Raw genomic sequence first — 17,734 nt, forward strand, 5'->3', positions numbered from 1 at the left:
ATAATATCCCCATGAATAAAAATCTTAAGTTTAATATATTCAATTTGTAATTATAATACAAATGTAAGGCAAATATAAATATGAAGGTTTCATATAAGTGGTTCCACATTAAAGAGGCAAATACTTTGCAAACTTCTGTTCCCATTACATCATCTAACTGTCCCTTATTCTAAAAATTAAAGATATACAGAATTTAAAAGGAAACTTAGGGAGTTTCTTACATGCTTTCACTTGCTTTCTTGTAAGGTTGCAATGCTGCAAAGTAATAAGATTAAAAAGTTCTAAAGGCTAGGAATTCAAAACCTCTTCTGGAAGTATTTACAAAACAAGCATTTCTATTTCTTAATACATTTTTGTAAACCTTAACAGCATCACTGGAATAAGCTGACCTTACTGATGGGTCGTTCTCCAGGAGTTCAGTAAGCCGCTGTACTTGTTCTGGCTGGATGGATCGCCCTAAGAGTGCTTCCGTGTTAGTGTAGATGAGGAATGCTGAGACCACACCTAATAAGGTGCCCACACCCAAAGAACCTAGGCTGTCATACAGTGGATTGCCTAAATAAAAGCACAAAAGAAGTCAGTAAATTAACATTTTCTATTATTTCAATGAGCTTTAGTGAGCAAAGAACCAGAATTAGTAAATCAAGGGACTGGAAATTCATTTCTAATGACTTTCTCCTAATAGTTTTACTTTCTATGCAGTTGAATTACTTATGATCTGTTTCTTGCACCTGGTCACATGGTAAGGGTTCAGAGCATTTTCAAATTAGAGACATACTAATGATACAATAAAGAGTCCATTTCTTTTTGATATATCAGTAGCACTTTTCCTATCCCAAGTTGACAAAATAATTGTAAAATCAAAAGCTAAAAGAAATAACCATTTTTGTGTCTTATTCTTACAAAGATTCTGTGAAAGAACTAAGCCATACAAAAAATTATATGAGGCACTCTTATCTCACTGAACCAAGGAAGTTAATTCCTTGCCTCTAATGGCTACCTCAGAGCAGTGGTTCTCAAAGTGCAGTTCTTTGACCAGCAGCATCAGCATCACTCAAGAACACGGTAGTAATGCAAATTCTCAGGCCTCACTCAAGACCTTCTACATCAGAAATCTGGGGTTGGGGGTGGGGTGGGTGTGGGTCTAGCGTTCTGTGCCTTCCCAATGCTGCCAGACGATTCTGATTCTAAAGTTTGCCTTAGGTTATTAGGGCTTTATTCTCTTCCAGAACCAATCAGAAGAGTTGACTTATTATCTATGAATGCATAGGTTAATATTTATATAACAGACATAAATAAATATTATATTTTAAATCTTTATAATCAATTTTACACACAAGGCTTTTATAATGAAAAGTCTTTTTATTCCAAAGATCAAATGTCAATATTAAATTTAACTCTCTTAATGCTTGATAAAATATACATTTGTTTTACTAAAAAAAAAGCTCAATTTACATTAGTTTTATTAACATTTAGTCAAAATATAACACTAAAACTGAATGACTTATTTTGTATTACTAAAGTGTAAAAATATATCGACTTGGGTTTCCGTGGTGGCGCAGTGGTTGAGAGTCCGCCTGCCGATGCAGGGGACACGGGTTTGTGCCCTGGTCCCGGAAGATCCCACATGCTGCAGAGCGGCTAGGCCTGTGAGCCATGGCCACTGGGCCTGCACGTCTGCAGCCTGTGCTCCGCAACAGGAGAGGCCACAACAGTGAGAGGCCCGCATACCACAAAAAAAAAAAAAAAAATATATATATATATATATATATATATATATATATCCACTTGTAAAACATAATTCACTAGCAAGTTTGTAATTATAGAGTTCAAAATCAAATATTGCTCTTTAGAAATCCAAATTTAATTAATTATTTTTATTTAAAAATATACATCTATTAATAATCTTACAGAAAGTGCTCTTAGTTCTGGCAACATTTATCAGGTTCTTGTCAAAATTTTTATATAAATGTTACTATACAAAGATAATCTAGGTTTCGTTGTATATCCAGAACAAGAATCTGTTTTTTTTCCCTTAGTTAAGAGTATCTGCATAGACACTAATAGCAAGGAGTTTACATGATGCATACAATAAAAATTGGTGTTTTCCCAGAGATGGATCTAATTTCTTGTTTGATTTAAAAATGATATACTTAAGATGCCACTTTAGAAAGAAGTGAAATTCCACACTATAGAAACTATAAAAAAAATTTTTAAAAAAATAATAATCTTACAGAAATCACAGAATTATTAGCTGGAAAATATTTTATTTATTTCTTGGCATGTTATTTAATTTAAATGACAATTTAAATAATTAAATAAAAATTAATGTGAAACTTTCTTGAAACAAAACTTTTTTTTTTTTTTTTGCAGTACGTGGGCCTCTCACTGTTGTGGCCTCTCCCGTTGCAGAGCACAGGCTCCGGACGCGCAGGCTCAGCGGCCATGGCTCACGGGCCCAGCCGCTCCGCGGCATGCGGGATCTTCCCGGACCGGGGCATGAACCCGTGTCCCCTGCATCGGCAGGCGGACTCTCAACCAATGCGCCACCAGGGAAGCCCAAAACAAAACTTTTTATAAGTTTGATTTGACTGGTTTATAATACTATGTAAAAAAAAAATCTATTAAAAGTCAACTTACCTATCAAGTCACACTTTCCTTAAGCCTAAAATTTTGCTAAGTAATAATTTATTTCTAAAAAAATGTCTAAAATGGTAAGGTCAACCAGAAAAACAATCAAAACAATTAGAAATATTTTGGATCACAGTGAACATCAGAGAATGCTGGTTTAGTCTTAAAATATACATTCAAAATGAAAAAGACCTATTCATATTTCAGGCTATTTTAAGAAATACTGCAGAACTGTGGAAGCTCATCACCTAAAATTATTTAAAATACGCTAGGACAAACAGGTAAGAATGGTAGTACCATTTGAAGAGAATTCCAACCTCAGAAATTGAGTCTTTTCATACTAAATGGTTCCTTTTTTGTTGTTGTTGTTGTTTTTTGTTGTTGTTTTTTTTTGTTGTTGTTGTTGTTTTTTGCGGTACGCGGGCCTCTCACTGTTGTGGCCTCTCCTGTTGCGGAGCACAGGCTCCAGACATGCAGGCTCAGCGGCCATGGCTCACGGGCCTAGCCGCTCCGCGGCATATGGGATCTTCCCGGACCGGGGCAAGAACCCGTGTCCCCTGCATCGGCAGGCGGACTCTCAACCACCGCACCACCAGGGAAGCCCGGTTCCTTTGTTTTAGAAAATAAAAATAATATCCGCCTCTGCTGTATTGGCCTTCAAAACATTTATCTAGCTACCAAAATGAGGATGGAAGCAACTAAAGAATCAAGGAAACAGGAAAGCAACAGCAGTTATTATTGGTACTAATAGTAGAAAAAGACAGACAAGAGCTACAATGTATATTTATTTTGAACTTTAGAGTTTATTAAAGTTCTCTCTCATATATTATCTTAAACCTGTAAGGTCACTAGGACAAATATTATTAATATCTTTATAGGTAAAGAATTTAAAGCTCTGCGTAGTTGTGTAACTTATTAAGTCACAGCTAGAAAAGCTTAGAGCATTACAGAAATGCTCTATTAGCAGCCTTCTTTATTTCTAACTAAGAAATTTCTAATTCAAAAATCTGAACACTTTTACCATCTTATTTGTCTTATACAAACAAATGGTTAGTATGAAATTCTCATTTAACCATATATTGGTTTAAAATTATTCAATGATATAAAGGAAAATTCCCACATATTAGAGAATTATTTTAGTAGCACAAATAAAGCACCTGTAATTTGAGAAATATTTACCTGTTATAGAAGTAAGGCCCATACAAGTGGCTGCTATTGTCACTCCCAACACTGCTGCAGTATCCTCCAATAATATAACATTTGTACTAGGATCACGACTTTCCATTACTTAATCATTGGGGTAGAGACAAGAAAAGAAACTTTTGAAATCTTAATTTGATACTATCAGATAACAATTTAATAAGTATCCATTAATTTAATTAAATTAAAAGTAAAATTAAGAAGGAGTTCCCTAGTGGCCTAGTGGTTAAGATTACAGGCTTTCACTGCTGTGACTAGGGTTCAATCCCCAGTCAGGGAACTGAGATGCCTCAAGACGTGCAGTGCAGCCAAAAAAAAAAAAAAATTAAGATTAAAAAATGTACGAGATCCTGATTTTTAAAACCCTGTTCAATATAAATATAATTTCTTGGTTTAAATGTTAACAATAACAGATATCTAAAGTCAAATTACTTTCTCAAGTTTATTATAATAAGCATACACAGAAATACTGTAGTTCACATAAGTTAAATCCAAATATAAAGTACTGCTGTTTAAATTACACTACATTTCTCTTTTTAAAAGAGCTGATATATAAGTAAGAGCCACATAGGGAAGACACTGAGATATATTTTGTACACATCTATATGGAACAAAGCAATAATAGCACTAGGCAATTTTAAGGAAATAAAGAAGATGAAATAATACACCTAGGTTTCTAAAATACATACCATACTTGTAAAGTGACATTCCTTTGGCCCGAGCACTCCTACGAAGCTCATTTACAGCAACAAGAAGTGTTGCTGAAAGAAAGGCATTCATATCAGCAAGGAAGAAACTTCATGCCTCCAAACTATAAGGTGGCATCTCAAAAGGTAAATAAATAGGCACAACACTTTAATGCTAAGGGCTGTCAATAAGGAAAAGTTCTATATTAAACCAGTCATTATCAAGACCCCAATTAATCATTATGATATAATGAACCCCATATTTCTAAAGCACAGTAATTTAAATATCATTACCACCACAACAGCCTTAATTTATTAGACAGCTACTAGCTGGCAGGCACCACACTAAGCATAATCACTTTCATCCTCCCAACCTCTTGAGGCAGGTGGTGCTATCACCATTTTATAAGACTGCCAAAGATCAAAGGATGATGCATAAAAAATGACAATGTTTTAGAAGTAAACATACTATGAATACAGCAGTGAATTAGGCAGTTTCATACATGATATTAGCACTTCTCTGTCATAATACTGCTGTGGCTGAAACTTTCAGAAACATTAAAATATTTGTACTGCAAAAAAGACAGTCCTCCCTGATAAACGTTACTAAAACTTGATTTTTAAAAACTCAGTATATAGTTAGTTATGTTTTTATACTCCATGGACCTAGAGACTGTCATACAGAGTGAAGTTAAGTCAGAAAGAGAAAAATCTCGTTTATTAACGCATACATGTGGAATCTAGAAAAATGGTACAGATGACCAGGTTTGCAAGGCAGAAATAGAGAGACAGATGTAGCGAACAAACGTATGGACACCAAAACAGGGAAGCAGGGGGTGGGGTGGTGGTATGATGAATTGGGAGATTAGGATTGACATATATACACTAATATGTATAAAATAGATAACTAATAAGAACCTGCTGTATAAAAAAATAAAAATGTTTTTTACTTTCCAAAAAAAGAAAAAACCTCAGTATATAGTCATGTTTTTATACTCCATTTCAAATGATATGATACTCAAGAACAAAATAAAAAGCTTTTCCAAACTTGCCCCATCTTATAGGAACAACCATAGTACATTATACAAAGAATTTCTTCCCTCAAAGAGGATAAAACTTATATTCCTATTTCCACAGCTTTCTTTAATCAAGAGAATTTAGCAATCTATAAAAATAGACTGCTGAATATATATTACTAAGTAAAATAAAACGATTCTGTGACAATACATACCTCCTTCAGATACTAATGATCCTGCTAAAATACAATATGCCTAGGAAATATAAAAATAAAGCATAAGTTGATATCTCACTAAAGAATTACAACAGTTCATGCATAAACTTAATGTTTAAGATGGACACATAAATTCAAATCCTAGCCAGATAAGGATTTTGATGGGAAACAGCTCAAATGAGGACAATGAGATAGATGGTATCTTCATAAGAAACAATTAAAAGTTAAAAATTTGATGGCCATCTCATTTTTTAATACTTGAAAAACTAATACACACATGCACCCCCCCAGAGTAGAATGTTATACCATAACTGAAGTTAAATTCATGATATAAAAGAATTACTTAATTAGTAAAAAAAAAAATTTGAACTTCAAAATGAACACAAGCATTTGAAATCTAGGGTTGTGGATACCAGATGCAGTAAGACACACAACCATACCCAGTAACTTTCGATTTTGTTTGTTTGCCCAGCACCAAGAGAATCCTTCCTCAGTCCCCATTCAGAAAGATAAGCAGCTATAAAAGGTAAACAATTTGGGGGAGGAAGATAACACCACTTTCCTTACAATCCCAGACACTCTTGAATTAGATAAAGATACCAAGAATAGCTTTAATCCAAGATATATAGAAAGAATTAACACAAATTTTTAAAAATTTTAAGTGAAATTCAAATCAAACATCTATAGAATTTTCAATATTACCTTTTCGGAACCCTAGGCTTCCCTGAAACAGAGTTTTAAAAATTTTGAACCCAGTCCAACACTCTTCTAATTAAGGAAACTGAGATTTCCAAGGCTGTGTGGTTTGCTTGAGTAAATAGAAATGGTATCGGAGTAAGAACTAGAATACAGGTTTTCCTAACTCAATTCTAGGCTCTTTCCACTCAATCTTACTGGCAACATCAGCAAAAATCGTCTGGAACTACACTGTGAGATACAGAAGCGGACAGGGGTGCCACATGCCCAATCTGCACTTGTCAAGGGAGCTACAATCAGAGCTGCCAAGCAGAGTAATCTCCAAGAAGTTCCCACGAGAGGAAAAGAAGACAGCTTTAGGGCTTCCCTGGTGGCACAGTGGTTGAGAGTCCGCCTGCCGATGCAGGGGACACAGATTCGTGCCCCGGTCCGGGAAGATCCCACATGCCGCAGAGCAGCTGGGCCCGTGAGCCGTGGCTGCTGAGCCTGTGCGTCCGGAGCCTGTGCTCTGCAACGGGAGAGGCCACAACAGTTGAGAAGCCCGTGCACCGCAAAAAAAAAAAAAAAAAGACAGCTTTCAGTATCTACAAAGGCCAGTGGAAACCAGTGCAAGATGACGTTGGTGCCAGTAAAGTAGTACCTTTCTGTCCCCTATGTCTACCTTCAGTGCTGCCAGAGGCAACCTATGGAGTAGGAGAAAAGAGAAGCCCTTAAGTGAAAAAATACAGAAGGGAACCATACTCCAATTCTCTCAATGTAGGCTTCCTACCAGAATGAGGGAAAGGAGAAAGTTTAACTTTAAATAAAATTCTAACATATGACTGTTACAAAGGAATGGTTATTTTAACTACTGATAGGACATTGATTCTTGGGACTAAAAGTGAACAGAGGTCTTCTTGCTTTTCAAAAGTAACAGCAGAAATTAACAGAATTGCCCAAAATTTTAACCAAGGACGAAATGTTTAACAACTGTACCTACAGAGATACTCTTGCTCAACATCACTGAATCATATGGATTTAGAGGTCATGTCCAGTCACATTCTAAAAAACACAACTACAGATACATAACCCTATATTACAGTCAAGAAGGTATATTTAGTCCCATTCTTTAACATCAATATGACAAAAGCATTCTACTGTACTTAATCACTATTTCATATTACGTCAAAACTGAGGGGGGAGGAGGGGAGAAGATTACCCATAGAAGAGATTCTATTGGTTGAGGATTAAGCAATCCCATGACTCCATGGTACCAAGATAATCCTGCACCCATCATGAAAATACCAACACCACTAATTAGTGAAGCAATATAGCGCATATTTGAAAATCCATACCTGAAAAAAAAGATAATATAGTTTACAAGAAATACAAATGATTTCCTCTCAAAATATGTTTAATAGGTCAATGAAAAAAAAAACTTCTTATAACATCATTATGTTATGATTTTACATTTAAGTAAAATATAAGTGCCAAACTCAAATCTAATCAGAAAATCAATATATAAAGTGGAAAATACTGCAAGATCTTTGAAAACTATATAAAAAGAGAGTGAATATGATTTAATTCAGGTATTTTCTAATCCCTCTTTCATATAATTTTTTTTTTTTTTTTTTGCGGTACGCGGGCCTCTCACTGTTGTGGCCTCTCGCGTTGCGGAGCACAGGCTCCGGACACGCAGGCTCAGCGGCCATGGCTCACAGGCCCAGCCGCTCCGCGGCATGTGGGATCTTCCGGGACCGGGGCACAAACCCGTGTCCCCTGCATCGGCAGGCGGACTCTCAACCACTGCGCCACCAGGGAAGACCTCTTTCATATAATTTGCTTTGATTTACTAGAGCAACTTTACTTTTATGTAACACAAATGCAGGCAAAATTTATTTTTTAAATGCATTCATATGTTTAATAAAGATGGTAACATTTATATTTCCTTGTAATGCAGCTTCTAATTGAATATTTGTCTTCTATAATTTATATTTCCTACAATTTATATTACTTATAATTTAATGCATTTTGCTGTTTCTGTATAGTGTAACACAGTAACTAACTACTATCTTTTTTTTTTTTGGCTGCACAGGGCAGCATGTGGGATCTTAGTTCCCAGACCAGGGATCCAACCCACGTCCCCTGCAGTGCAAGTGCGGAGTCTTAACCACTGGACCGCCAGGGAAGTGCCACTAATTACTATCATTAAAAGACTAAGAGCTTCAGTTTTCTGGGTGTTTTTATGGTAATTTTTTTGTTAAATCTCAGGTTTTTTTGAAAGTCTTTTGGTCAATGTGTGCATTATTCTGTATTACTGTATGTACCAATAAAATACTGAGTAATAAGAAATTTAAAAATATGGGATACTACAGGAGGAAAAGAATCATTCATTAATAAAAATATTTTCTGGGAAATTTACTCCCAAACCCAAACTCTATGGCACCCTTCTAGCAGATGCAAATTTAAACAAGAGTTCTGAATTAAAATTGCTTTTTGAATTCTTTTTGCAAATATGTAATCTTGCCATAGGAAATTATCAATTTATTGATGTGATGGTGTTCTATCAGCTTGATTTAGAACAATTTATATTCTTCTAAAGTTTCCCCCCCAAAGTAAAAAAGGAGATATATTTATTTATTTTAGTTAAGGTAAATTAAGATCTAAATTAAATGGCATTACTTTCATTTTATGTGTTTTCAAGGAATTTGGAGATTCTTATTAACATTTTTTTGGGGGGGGGTTGCGTTGGGTCTTAGTTGCGGCATGCAAGCTCCTAGCTGTGGCATGCATGTGGGATCTAGTACTGGGCCAGGGATCAAACCCGGGCCCCTTGCATTGGGAGCCCGCAGAGTCTTAACCACTGTGCCACCAGGGAAGTCCCTAAAATTTTTAACTATGTAGATCTGCACTGTCCAATGTAAGTCGCTAGCTACATAAGACTATTTAAATTTAAATTAATTAAAACTAGATAAAATTTTAATACAGTTCTTCAGTCACACTAGCCACATTTCAAGTGCTCAATAGCCACATGCAGCTAGTGACTATCACAATGAACAGATATAAATAAATATTTTATTATTGTAGAAAATTCTATTGGGCAGTACTAAAGTAGATTGTTGAAAGTATCTTAAGAAGAAATCTTTACAACCTAAAACTTTTAAATTTTACCCTGTTTTTAAATTTTTGGTATATAAAACTGGTCAGGAAAATTTTTTTTTTTCTTGACATAGTAAAATACTATATAATCATGTGTAATTAGCAGACTAGAAAGCTAGCTGTTCTCTGTACGAGCTTACTGATAGTTATAGGATATTCAATAATATGCTATTATTTATAAGAAAACAAGTAAAGAAAGGCATTTATATAAAGCACAGAGGCAGATTCCTTTATGGAAATAAAAGTGTATTTTTTTTTTTGCCTTAAGGCAAATTTGGCTGCTCAAATTCTACTATTGAAGCTTGTTAAAAAAAAATAATACACGTGGAATTCAAAAATTTCACCTGGGGCTTCCCTGGTGGCGCAGTGGTTGGGAGTCCGCCTGCCGATGCAGGGGACGCGGGCTCGTGACCCGGTCCGGGAGGATCCCGCATGCCGCGGAGCAGCTGGGCCCGTGAGCCATGGCCGCTGAGCCTGAGCTCCGCGGCGGGAGAGGCCACAGCAGAGAGGCCCGCGTACCGCAAAAAAAAAAAAAAAAAAAAAAAAAAAATTTCACCTGGTTATGTTAGTAGAAGCAACAGAAAAAAAGTCTTTGTATCAAATAACTAATATAATTCAAAATAATATATCCTAAAGAGCATACTCATTTTACAAATAAGTAATTTTGAAATATCAATAGAATCCTATTTCCAAATCACAACAGGGGGATTAAAATACATTAAGCATGAATTTAATAGAAATTATCACTAAAATTTTAGATTGAGTGGCCTATTAGTCCAAATGTGAAATATATATATCTCCTTTGACCAAATAAAACAGAACTCTAAGATGAAAACACGTGCTTTGTTATTAACTATCAAATACAAAGAGGACAGGATCTCTTTGCTATGTTACAAAGCATAAAAATAATTTGAACTTCATTTTCAAATTATATCTTGAATTTACTTTGACACAGAGGTTGAGTCCTGCATTTTAGATACAACAGCAGAAGAAATGACCAAATCTTTAACACAAAACTGCAGGTCTATAAACTGCAAGAGATTTCTATAATTCAACTACTTGCTGCCAAAACAAATGAAAACAAAATAAAGACAACGTCCTTACGGATGAGTAGGATCTGGTGTTTGAACAGACTTACTGATGCCCAATGCTAGTAAGGCCTATGGAGAAAAGAAGGTAAATAATCATTAGCAAGGGAATATAATAAGCCAGTCTAGAGGGCACAACCTGACAATGACAAAGAAGTACTTAACATGTGTATGTCCAATAGCCCAGCAATTCTTGTTTCCAGTACTTACCATAGAGAAATAAAGGTGAATCGAAAGGGGTTCAAAACAACACTGGATAATTATGTAAAATGTGAAAGCAACCTAAAATTCCTTCAGTGGGGAGTGGCAAAATAAATCATGGTATAACCAAACCATAAATTACTTCTACAACAGTGTAAAAGGGGATAGAGCTCTCTGTACTGACATGGTGAAAGCTCCTAGACATACCATTCAGTGGACGGGAAAAAAGCAAGTTTAGGAACCGTACGTACAATACAAAAGAAATTATGTTTTGTAGTTTTTGTAAATGACAATATAATGTAAAGCACAGGAAAAGGTCTGAAAGAACTCACATTTAACTCTGTTTATACCTCTGAGGAGAGAAGTAGGTTTAGGGTAGTCTGTAATATCTGATTTTTTACAGGAAGAATAACTTGTATAGCTGCACAAATAAAAGACAGTAAAAGTTTTTTCTTTTTTTTTTTTTGACATGCACCATTTTTTTTAAAGTCTTTATTGAATTTGTTACAATATAGCTTCTGTTTTATGTTTTGGTTTTTTGGCTGCAAGGCATGTGGGATCTTAGTTTCCCGACCAAAGACCGAACCCGCACCACCTGCATTGGAAGGCGAAGTCTCAACTACTGGACTGCCAGGGAAGTCCCAAAGACAGTAAGAGTGAGTACAAACTGTATATGGACATGATACATTTACATTTCTAGTAAAACTGCAAAACCATGCACATGAAGTATACACATCAATGTATACAGAGCAGTGACTATCTGGGGTGTGGAAGGAAGAAATAAAGATGGAAGACTAGTCATAACTAAAATTTTATTTCTCTAAGGAAAAAAAGTCTAAGGTAAATATAACAAAAATGCAAGTCTTTAATCCTGGTTACCACCTTTCTCTCCTTCCTTCCTCCCTTGCCTTCATCTTTTTTTTTTTTTTTTGTGGTATGCGGGCCTCTCACTGTTGTGGCGTCTCCCATTGTGGAGCACAGGCTCCGGACGCGCAGGCTCAGCGGCCATGGCTCACAGGCCCAGCCGCTCTGCGGCATGTGGGATCTTCCCGGACCGGGGCACGAACCCGTATCCCCTGCATTGGCAGGCGGACTCTCAACCACTGCGCCACCAGGGAAGCCCCCCTTGCCTTCATCTTTTCTTCCTTTTATTTCTGTTTGTTTGGGGTTTTGTTTTTTGGGTTTTTTTTTTTTTTTTTTGCTGTACGCGGGCCTCTCACTGTTGTGGCCTCTCCTGTTGCGGAGCACAGGCTCCAGACGCGCAGGCTCAGCGGCCATGGCTCACGGGCCCAGCCGCTCTGCGGCATGTGGGATCTTCCGGGACTGGGGCACGAACCCGTGTCCCCTGCATCGGCAGGTGGACTCTCAACCACTGCGCCAGCAGGGAAGCCCTCTGTTTGTTTTTTGATTGTATCTTTTGTTAAAAAGAGTTATCCACTGGTACCGCTCAATATTATGCTTGCACTTAGTATCCTTTCTCTTAATTTGATGTAAATTTAGAAATCTGAAAAAAAGATTACACTAGAATTATTTATTTAATAAAAAATACAAAGCTTGAGTGAATACCCTATGTGATTTTTTTTCGACTAAGCTGGGTTTTTTGCATTTTTTCAGTATTGTATCAAATAATCAAATAGGTTAAGTCTTCAAGATTACCAAATTCTTCATGGATGAAGTTTCTCTGTAGGTTACTGGGCATTTATAGAAACATTCCCTCTTGTAAAATACATGGGGATTATACCACCTTGCAAATGGCTAGTCCATTCAGGGACTTCCCTGGCGGTCCAGTGGTTAAGACTCCACACTTCCAATGCAGGGGGCGTGGGTTTGATCCCTGGTCGGGGAACTACAATACATGCCTTGCGGCACGGCCAAAAAAAAAAAAAAAAAGGCTTATACTGATTTTTAAGTTTTGGTATCGGAAATCCAATCCTAAATACACAGAATATTACAAGTTTTTTTCTACTGGATTCCAAAGGAAAAGAGAGTCAAAACTACCTAAAACATAGATGATGGCTTTTCAGTGAATTAAACTAAGAGAATGAGAGTAAATTAAGAACATATAATTTTAAAATCTGTATATTAAAACATAATGAAATATTCATAATCAATTCATTATCAATTCACACTATATACATGTATCTGTGTTTATAATTATTTACATAATAGTCAATGAGTGTTCAATTATTTTTAAAATACTTAATACTCAGGTTGGCTGTGCAATGAAGTGTGAGATATCAAATGTTTCATAAGTTGAATATGGGCCATTATTTATTAGTTCTTCTTATAAAAATAAGATATCATAGACTATCGCTAATCCTGTTCTCCCCCAAAGATTAAAGCCAAAGTTCTATTCTAGAACTTAATATAAATGGCATCACACAGTAACTACTCTTTTGTATTTACCTTCTTTTATTCAACATACTGTTAGAGATGCATATATGCTACTGACGGAAAAGTATTTCTTCTTATTTCTAGATAATATTCTATTGTATGACTATACAACAACTTGTTTATCCCACTGTTGATGGACATTTGGGTTGATTCCAGTTTTTTGCCCATTATAGCACATTTATGGTGCTAGAAACATTCTTATACAAGTCTTTGTGGACACTTGTTCCCAATACTCTTGGTAAATACTTAGGAGTGGAATTGCTAAGTCAAACAGTAGGCTTATGTTTACAAGAAACTGACAAATTTAAGAGTGGCTGTAACATTTTATACTCCACCAGCAATGTCTAAAAAGTCTGGGTGCTTTACATCTTCACCAATATTTGATTGTCAGGCTCTTAAATTTTAGCCATAATAGTGGATGTGTGGATATGTCTTGTTGGGGTTACAATATACATTTCCTGATGATTAATAGTGTTGAGCACCTTTTTGTGTGTCCATCAACCACATTCAGGTATCATTGTGAAGTACCTTTCCAAGTCTTCAGCTTCTTAAAAAGACTGGACTGTCTTTTTAATATTGAGTTATACAAGTTCTTTATTTATCCTGGATACCAGTCCTTTGTCAGATTATATGCTTTGTGAATATTTTCTCCCTATGAGCAGCTTGCTTATTTATTGCCTTAAAAGTATTCTTCAGGGACTTCCCTGGTGGCGCAATGGTTAAGAATCCGTCTGCCAATGCAGGGGACACGGGTCCAAGCCCTGGTCTGAGAAGATCCCACATGCCATGGAGCAAATAAGCCCGTGCGCCACAACTACAGCCTGCGCTCTAGAGCCTGCAAGCCACAACTACTGCGCCCGCATACCACAACTACTGAAGCCCACGTGCTTAGAGCCCGTGCTCCGCAACGAGAAGCCACCGCAATGAGAAGCCCCGGCACCAGGACAAAGAGTAGCCCCCGCTTGCCACAACTAAAGAAAGCCCGCATGCAGCAACAAAGACCCAACACAGCCATAAATAAACTAAATAAATAAATAAGAGTCCACCTGCCAATGCAGGAGACACAGGTTCAATCCCTGGTCTGGGAAGATCCCACATGCCACGGAGCAACTAAGCCCGTGCGCCACAACTACTGGGCCCGCACTCTACAGCCCGCGAGCCACAACTACTGAGCCCATGTGCCACAACTACTGGGCCCATGCATTGCAACTACTGAAGCACATGCGCTCTAGGGCCCGCATGCTGCAACTACCGAAGCCTGCGCACTAGAGCCTGTGCTCCGCAACGAGAGGCCACTGCAATGAGAAGCCTGTGCACTGCAACGAAGAGTAGTCCCTGCTCGTTGCAACTAGAGAAAGCCCATGTGCAGCAACAAAGCCCCAATGCAGCCACAAAAAAAGTGTCCTTTAATAAGAGTATTTAATTTTGATGAAGTTTAATTTGTAAATTTTTTTATTTTATGGTTTTGTTTCTGTGTTCTGTTTAAGAAATCTCTGCCTACCCAAAGGCTTAGAAGATATTATCCTAGGTTTCCTTCTAGTATTTTCACAGTTTTAGCTTGTACATTTGGGTCTGTGACCCACCTTAAATTTGTACACGGCATGAGTGGGAATCAAGGTCCTTCGTGTTCTTATCCATGTGGATATCCAATCTTTCCCATACCGTTTGTTGAAAAGCTTCTTTTCTTCACTGAATTGCTTTGGTGCCTTTGTCAAAAATCAACTGACTATGTAACTGAAGGTCTGTTGCTGGACCCTCTATTCTGTTCCACTGGTCTGTCAGTTCTTGTGCCAATACCGCACTGTCTTAATTACTGTGCTCTGAAATAAGTCTTAAAGTCCTCCAAATTTCTTTCATTTTTTTTAGATTGCCTTGAATATTCCAGGTTCTTTACATTTCCATATAAATTTTATTTATTATTATTATTTTTTTTTTTTTGGCCACGCCATGAGGCATGCAGGATTTCAGTTCCCCAACCAGGGATCAAACCCACACCCTCTGCAATAGAAGAGTGGAGTCTTAACCACTGGACCGCCAGGGAAGTCCCTCCCTATAAATTTTAGAATTTAATCAGTTTGTCAATTTCTACAAAAGAATATGCTGGATTATATGAAATCTATAGATTAATTTAGGGAAATTTGACATATTAACGCAGTTATCAAATCCATGATCATGGTATCTCTCTCCACTTCCTTAGGTCATCTTTAATTTCCCCTAGTTACATTTTAAGATTTCAGTGTTAAAGTCTTACACATTTTTTGTTAAATTTACTCCTAAGTATTTAATATCATAAATGGAATTTATTAAAAATTTCACTCTCCATTTGTTTCCTGATAGTAGAAATGCAATTGATTTTTTAAAAATAAATTTATTTATTTACTTATTTTTGGCTGTGTTGGGTCTTTGTTGCTGTGCGTGGCTTTCTCTAGTTGCAGCAAGCGGGGGCTACTCTTCATTGCGGTGCGCCGGCTTCTCACCGTGGTGGCTTCTCTTGTTGTGGAGCACAGGCTCTAGGCGCGCAGGGCTCAGTAGCTGTGGCTCGCAGGCTCTAGAGCACAAGCTCAGTAGTTGTGGCACACAGGCTTAGTTGCTCCGCAGCATGTGGGATCTTCCCGGACCCGGGCTCGAACTCGTGTCTCCTGCATTGGCAGGCGGATTCTTAACCACTGCACCACCAGGGAAGCCCCTACAACTGACTTTTGTATATTAACCTTCTATTGATTTTGAATGTTAAACTAACCATGCTTCTTGGAATAATACTCACTTGATTATGATGTATTACCATTTTTGTGTACTGTTAGATTCGATGTGATTATATCTTAAGGATTTTTGTATCTATGTTCATGAGAGATACTGGTTTGTTTTTTTTTCTTGGAATAACTTTAAGGTTTTGGTATCAGGGTTATGCTAGCCTTACTAGAGGAGCTGAAAAGTGTTTCCTTCTACTCTATATTTGAAAGTCTGTGTACTACTGGTATTATTTTTTCGTTAAATGTTTGATAGAATTCTCTTGATAATGTCCCACAGGTCTAAGGCTCCCTTCATCTTTTTTAGTCTCTTTTCACTCTAGTTTTAGTATGAATGTTTTCTACTGCCATATATTTGAGTTCACTGATCATTTTTTCCACGACGTCTAATCTGCTGTTAATTCTATACAGTGGATTTTTCACATCAGATATATTTTTCAGCTCTAAAAGTTCCATTTGGTTCTTCTTTGTATCTTCCATTTCTCTTTTCATGATGTTCATATTTTCTTTTCAATACATGAACGTAGTTATAATAGCCATTTATCCTTTTCTGCTAATTCTATCATATGTCAATTGAGTCTTTCTATTGACTAATTTCTCTCCTGGTTGTGAGTCAGACTTTCTGCTTCATGGTTGTCTAATAATTTTTTTTTATTAGATGCTGACATTGTGAATGTTATACTGTGTGTCTGGATTTTGTCTTCCTTATAATAGCATGTGGGGCTTTGTTCTCACAGGTAATTAAGTTACTTGTAACTCAGTGTGATCCCTTAGAGCTTTGTTAGAAATGTTCTAGAACAGCAGTTGCCAACCTTTTTGGCACCAGGGACTGGTTTCGTGGAAGACAATTTTTCTACGGACCGGTGGCGGAGGGTGTGGGGTGGGGTGGAGATGGTTTAGGAGGTGATGAGAGCGATGGGGAGTGGCAGGTGCAGCTTTGCTCGCTCGCTGCTCACCTCCTGCTGTGTGGATCAGTTCCTAACAGGCCGAGGATCGGTACTGGTCTGCGGTCTGGGGGTTGGGGATCCCTGTTCTAGAACAGTCTTTACAACTAAGATAATTTAGCCCTACCACTAAGGTCTGAGCCTTCTATTGGCCTGGGTAATCAATCAGGACTCTCTGTCTCAGAACGTCAGAACTTAATTAATCCAAGCCCATTGTGAACTCTAGGAATTACTCAGCTTAACACTCCCTGCTGGTTCTCTACCTGGTTTCATGGAGCTTTACCCTACACGTGTAATCTAACACTCAGCAAAGATTCAACGCAAGGAAAACCCTATGTAGACTTCTGTAGCCTTGTAATTTCTAGCCACTTCAGACTCATTAACCCTAATTTCTACCTTCTCAACTCAATGATGGGTCTCCCACCCTGTTCCACTATCACAAATGTGCCTCCAAGCAAAACACCAGAGAAATCACAGAGTTCAATTCACCTGTTCCCCTTCCTCAGGGATCATGGTCTTGCACTGCTATTGTCCAATGTTTGAAAATATTGTTTAATATATTTTGTCTAATTTTTTAGCTGCTTATAGCAAAAGACTAAGTCCAATCCTCATTAGTCCATCATGGCTAGAAACATAAGTTTTGTACATGTTTTGCAACTTGATTTTTTTATTCATATCATGGTTATTATTCCACATCAGTACATAGCTATCTACCACATGCTTTTTTTTTATTAGTTTCTGCTTTATAACAAAGTGAATCAGTCATACATATACATCT

The 17,734-nt window shown here is 37.1% G+C and overlaps 1 protein-coding gene across 4 annotated transcripts in view; it reads right to left on the reverse strand.

The window, feature by feature from the left end:
• SLC30A9 (solute carrier family 30 member 9) overlaps nucleotides 1–17,734 on the reverse strand; it is a 73,857-nt gene that overhangs the window by 16,714 nt on the left and 39,409 nt on the right. For all 4 annotated transcript variants that reach the window (XR_009533592.1, XM_060110598.1, XM_060110592.1 and 1 more), the window contains 6 exons: nucleotides 10,687–10,742; nucleotides 7,643–7,778; nucleotides 5,749–5,788; nucleotides 4,521–4,592; nucleotides 3,811–3,918; nucleotides 390–555 (listed from right to left, as the gene is read on the reverse strand). Coding sequence is in view for 3 of the 4 variants with exons in the window: in XM_060110598.1 (XP_059966581.1) it covers nucleotides 390–555; nucleotides 3,811–3,918; nucleotides 4,521–4,592; nucleotides 5,749–5,788; nucleotides 7,643–7,778; nucleotides 10,687–10,742 (578 nt within the window). In the remaining variant the exon portion in view is untranslated. The remainder of the gene's footprint in view (nucleotides 1–389; nucleotides 556–3,810; nucleotides 3,919–4,520; nucleotides 4,593–5,748; nucleotides 5,789–7,642; nucleotides 7,779–10,686; nucleotides 10,743–17,734) is intronic.

This window comes from Mesoplodon densirostris, chromosome 1, assembly GCF_025265405.1.
Source record: "Mesoplodon densirostris isolate mMesDen1 chromosome 1, mMesDen1 primary haplotype, whole genome shotgun sequence".
Classification (NCBI taxonomy): domain Eukaryota; kingdom Metazoa; phylum Chordata; class Mammalia; order Artiodactyla; family Ziphiidae; genus Mesoplodon; species Mesoplodon densirostris.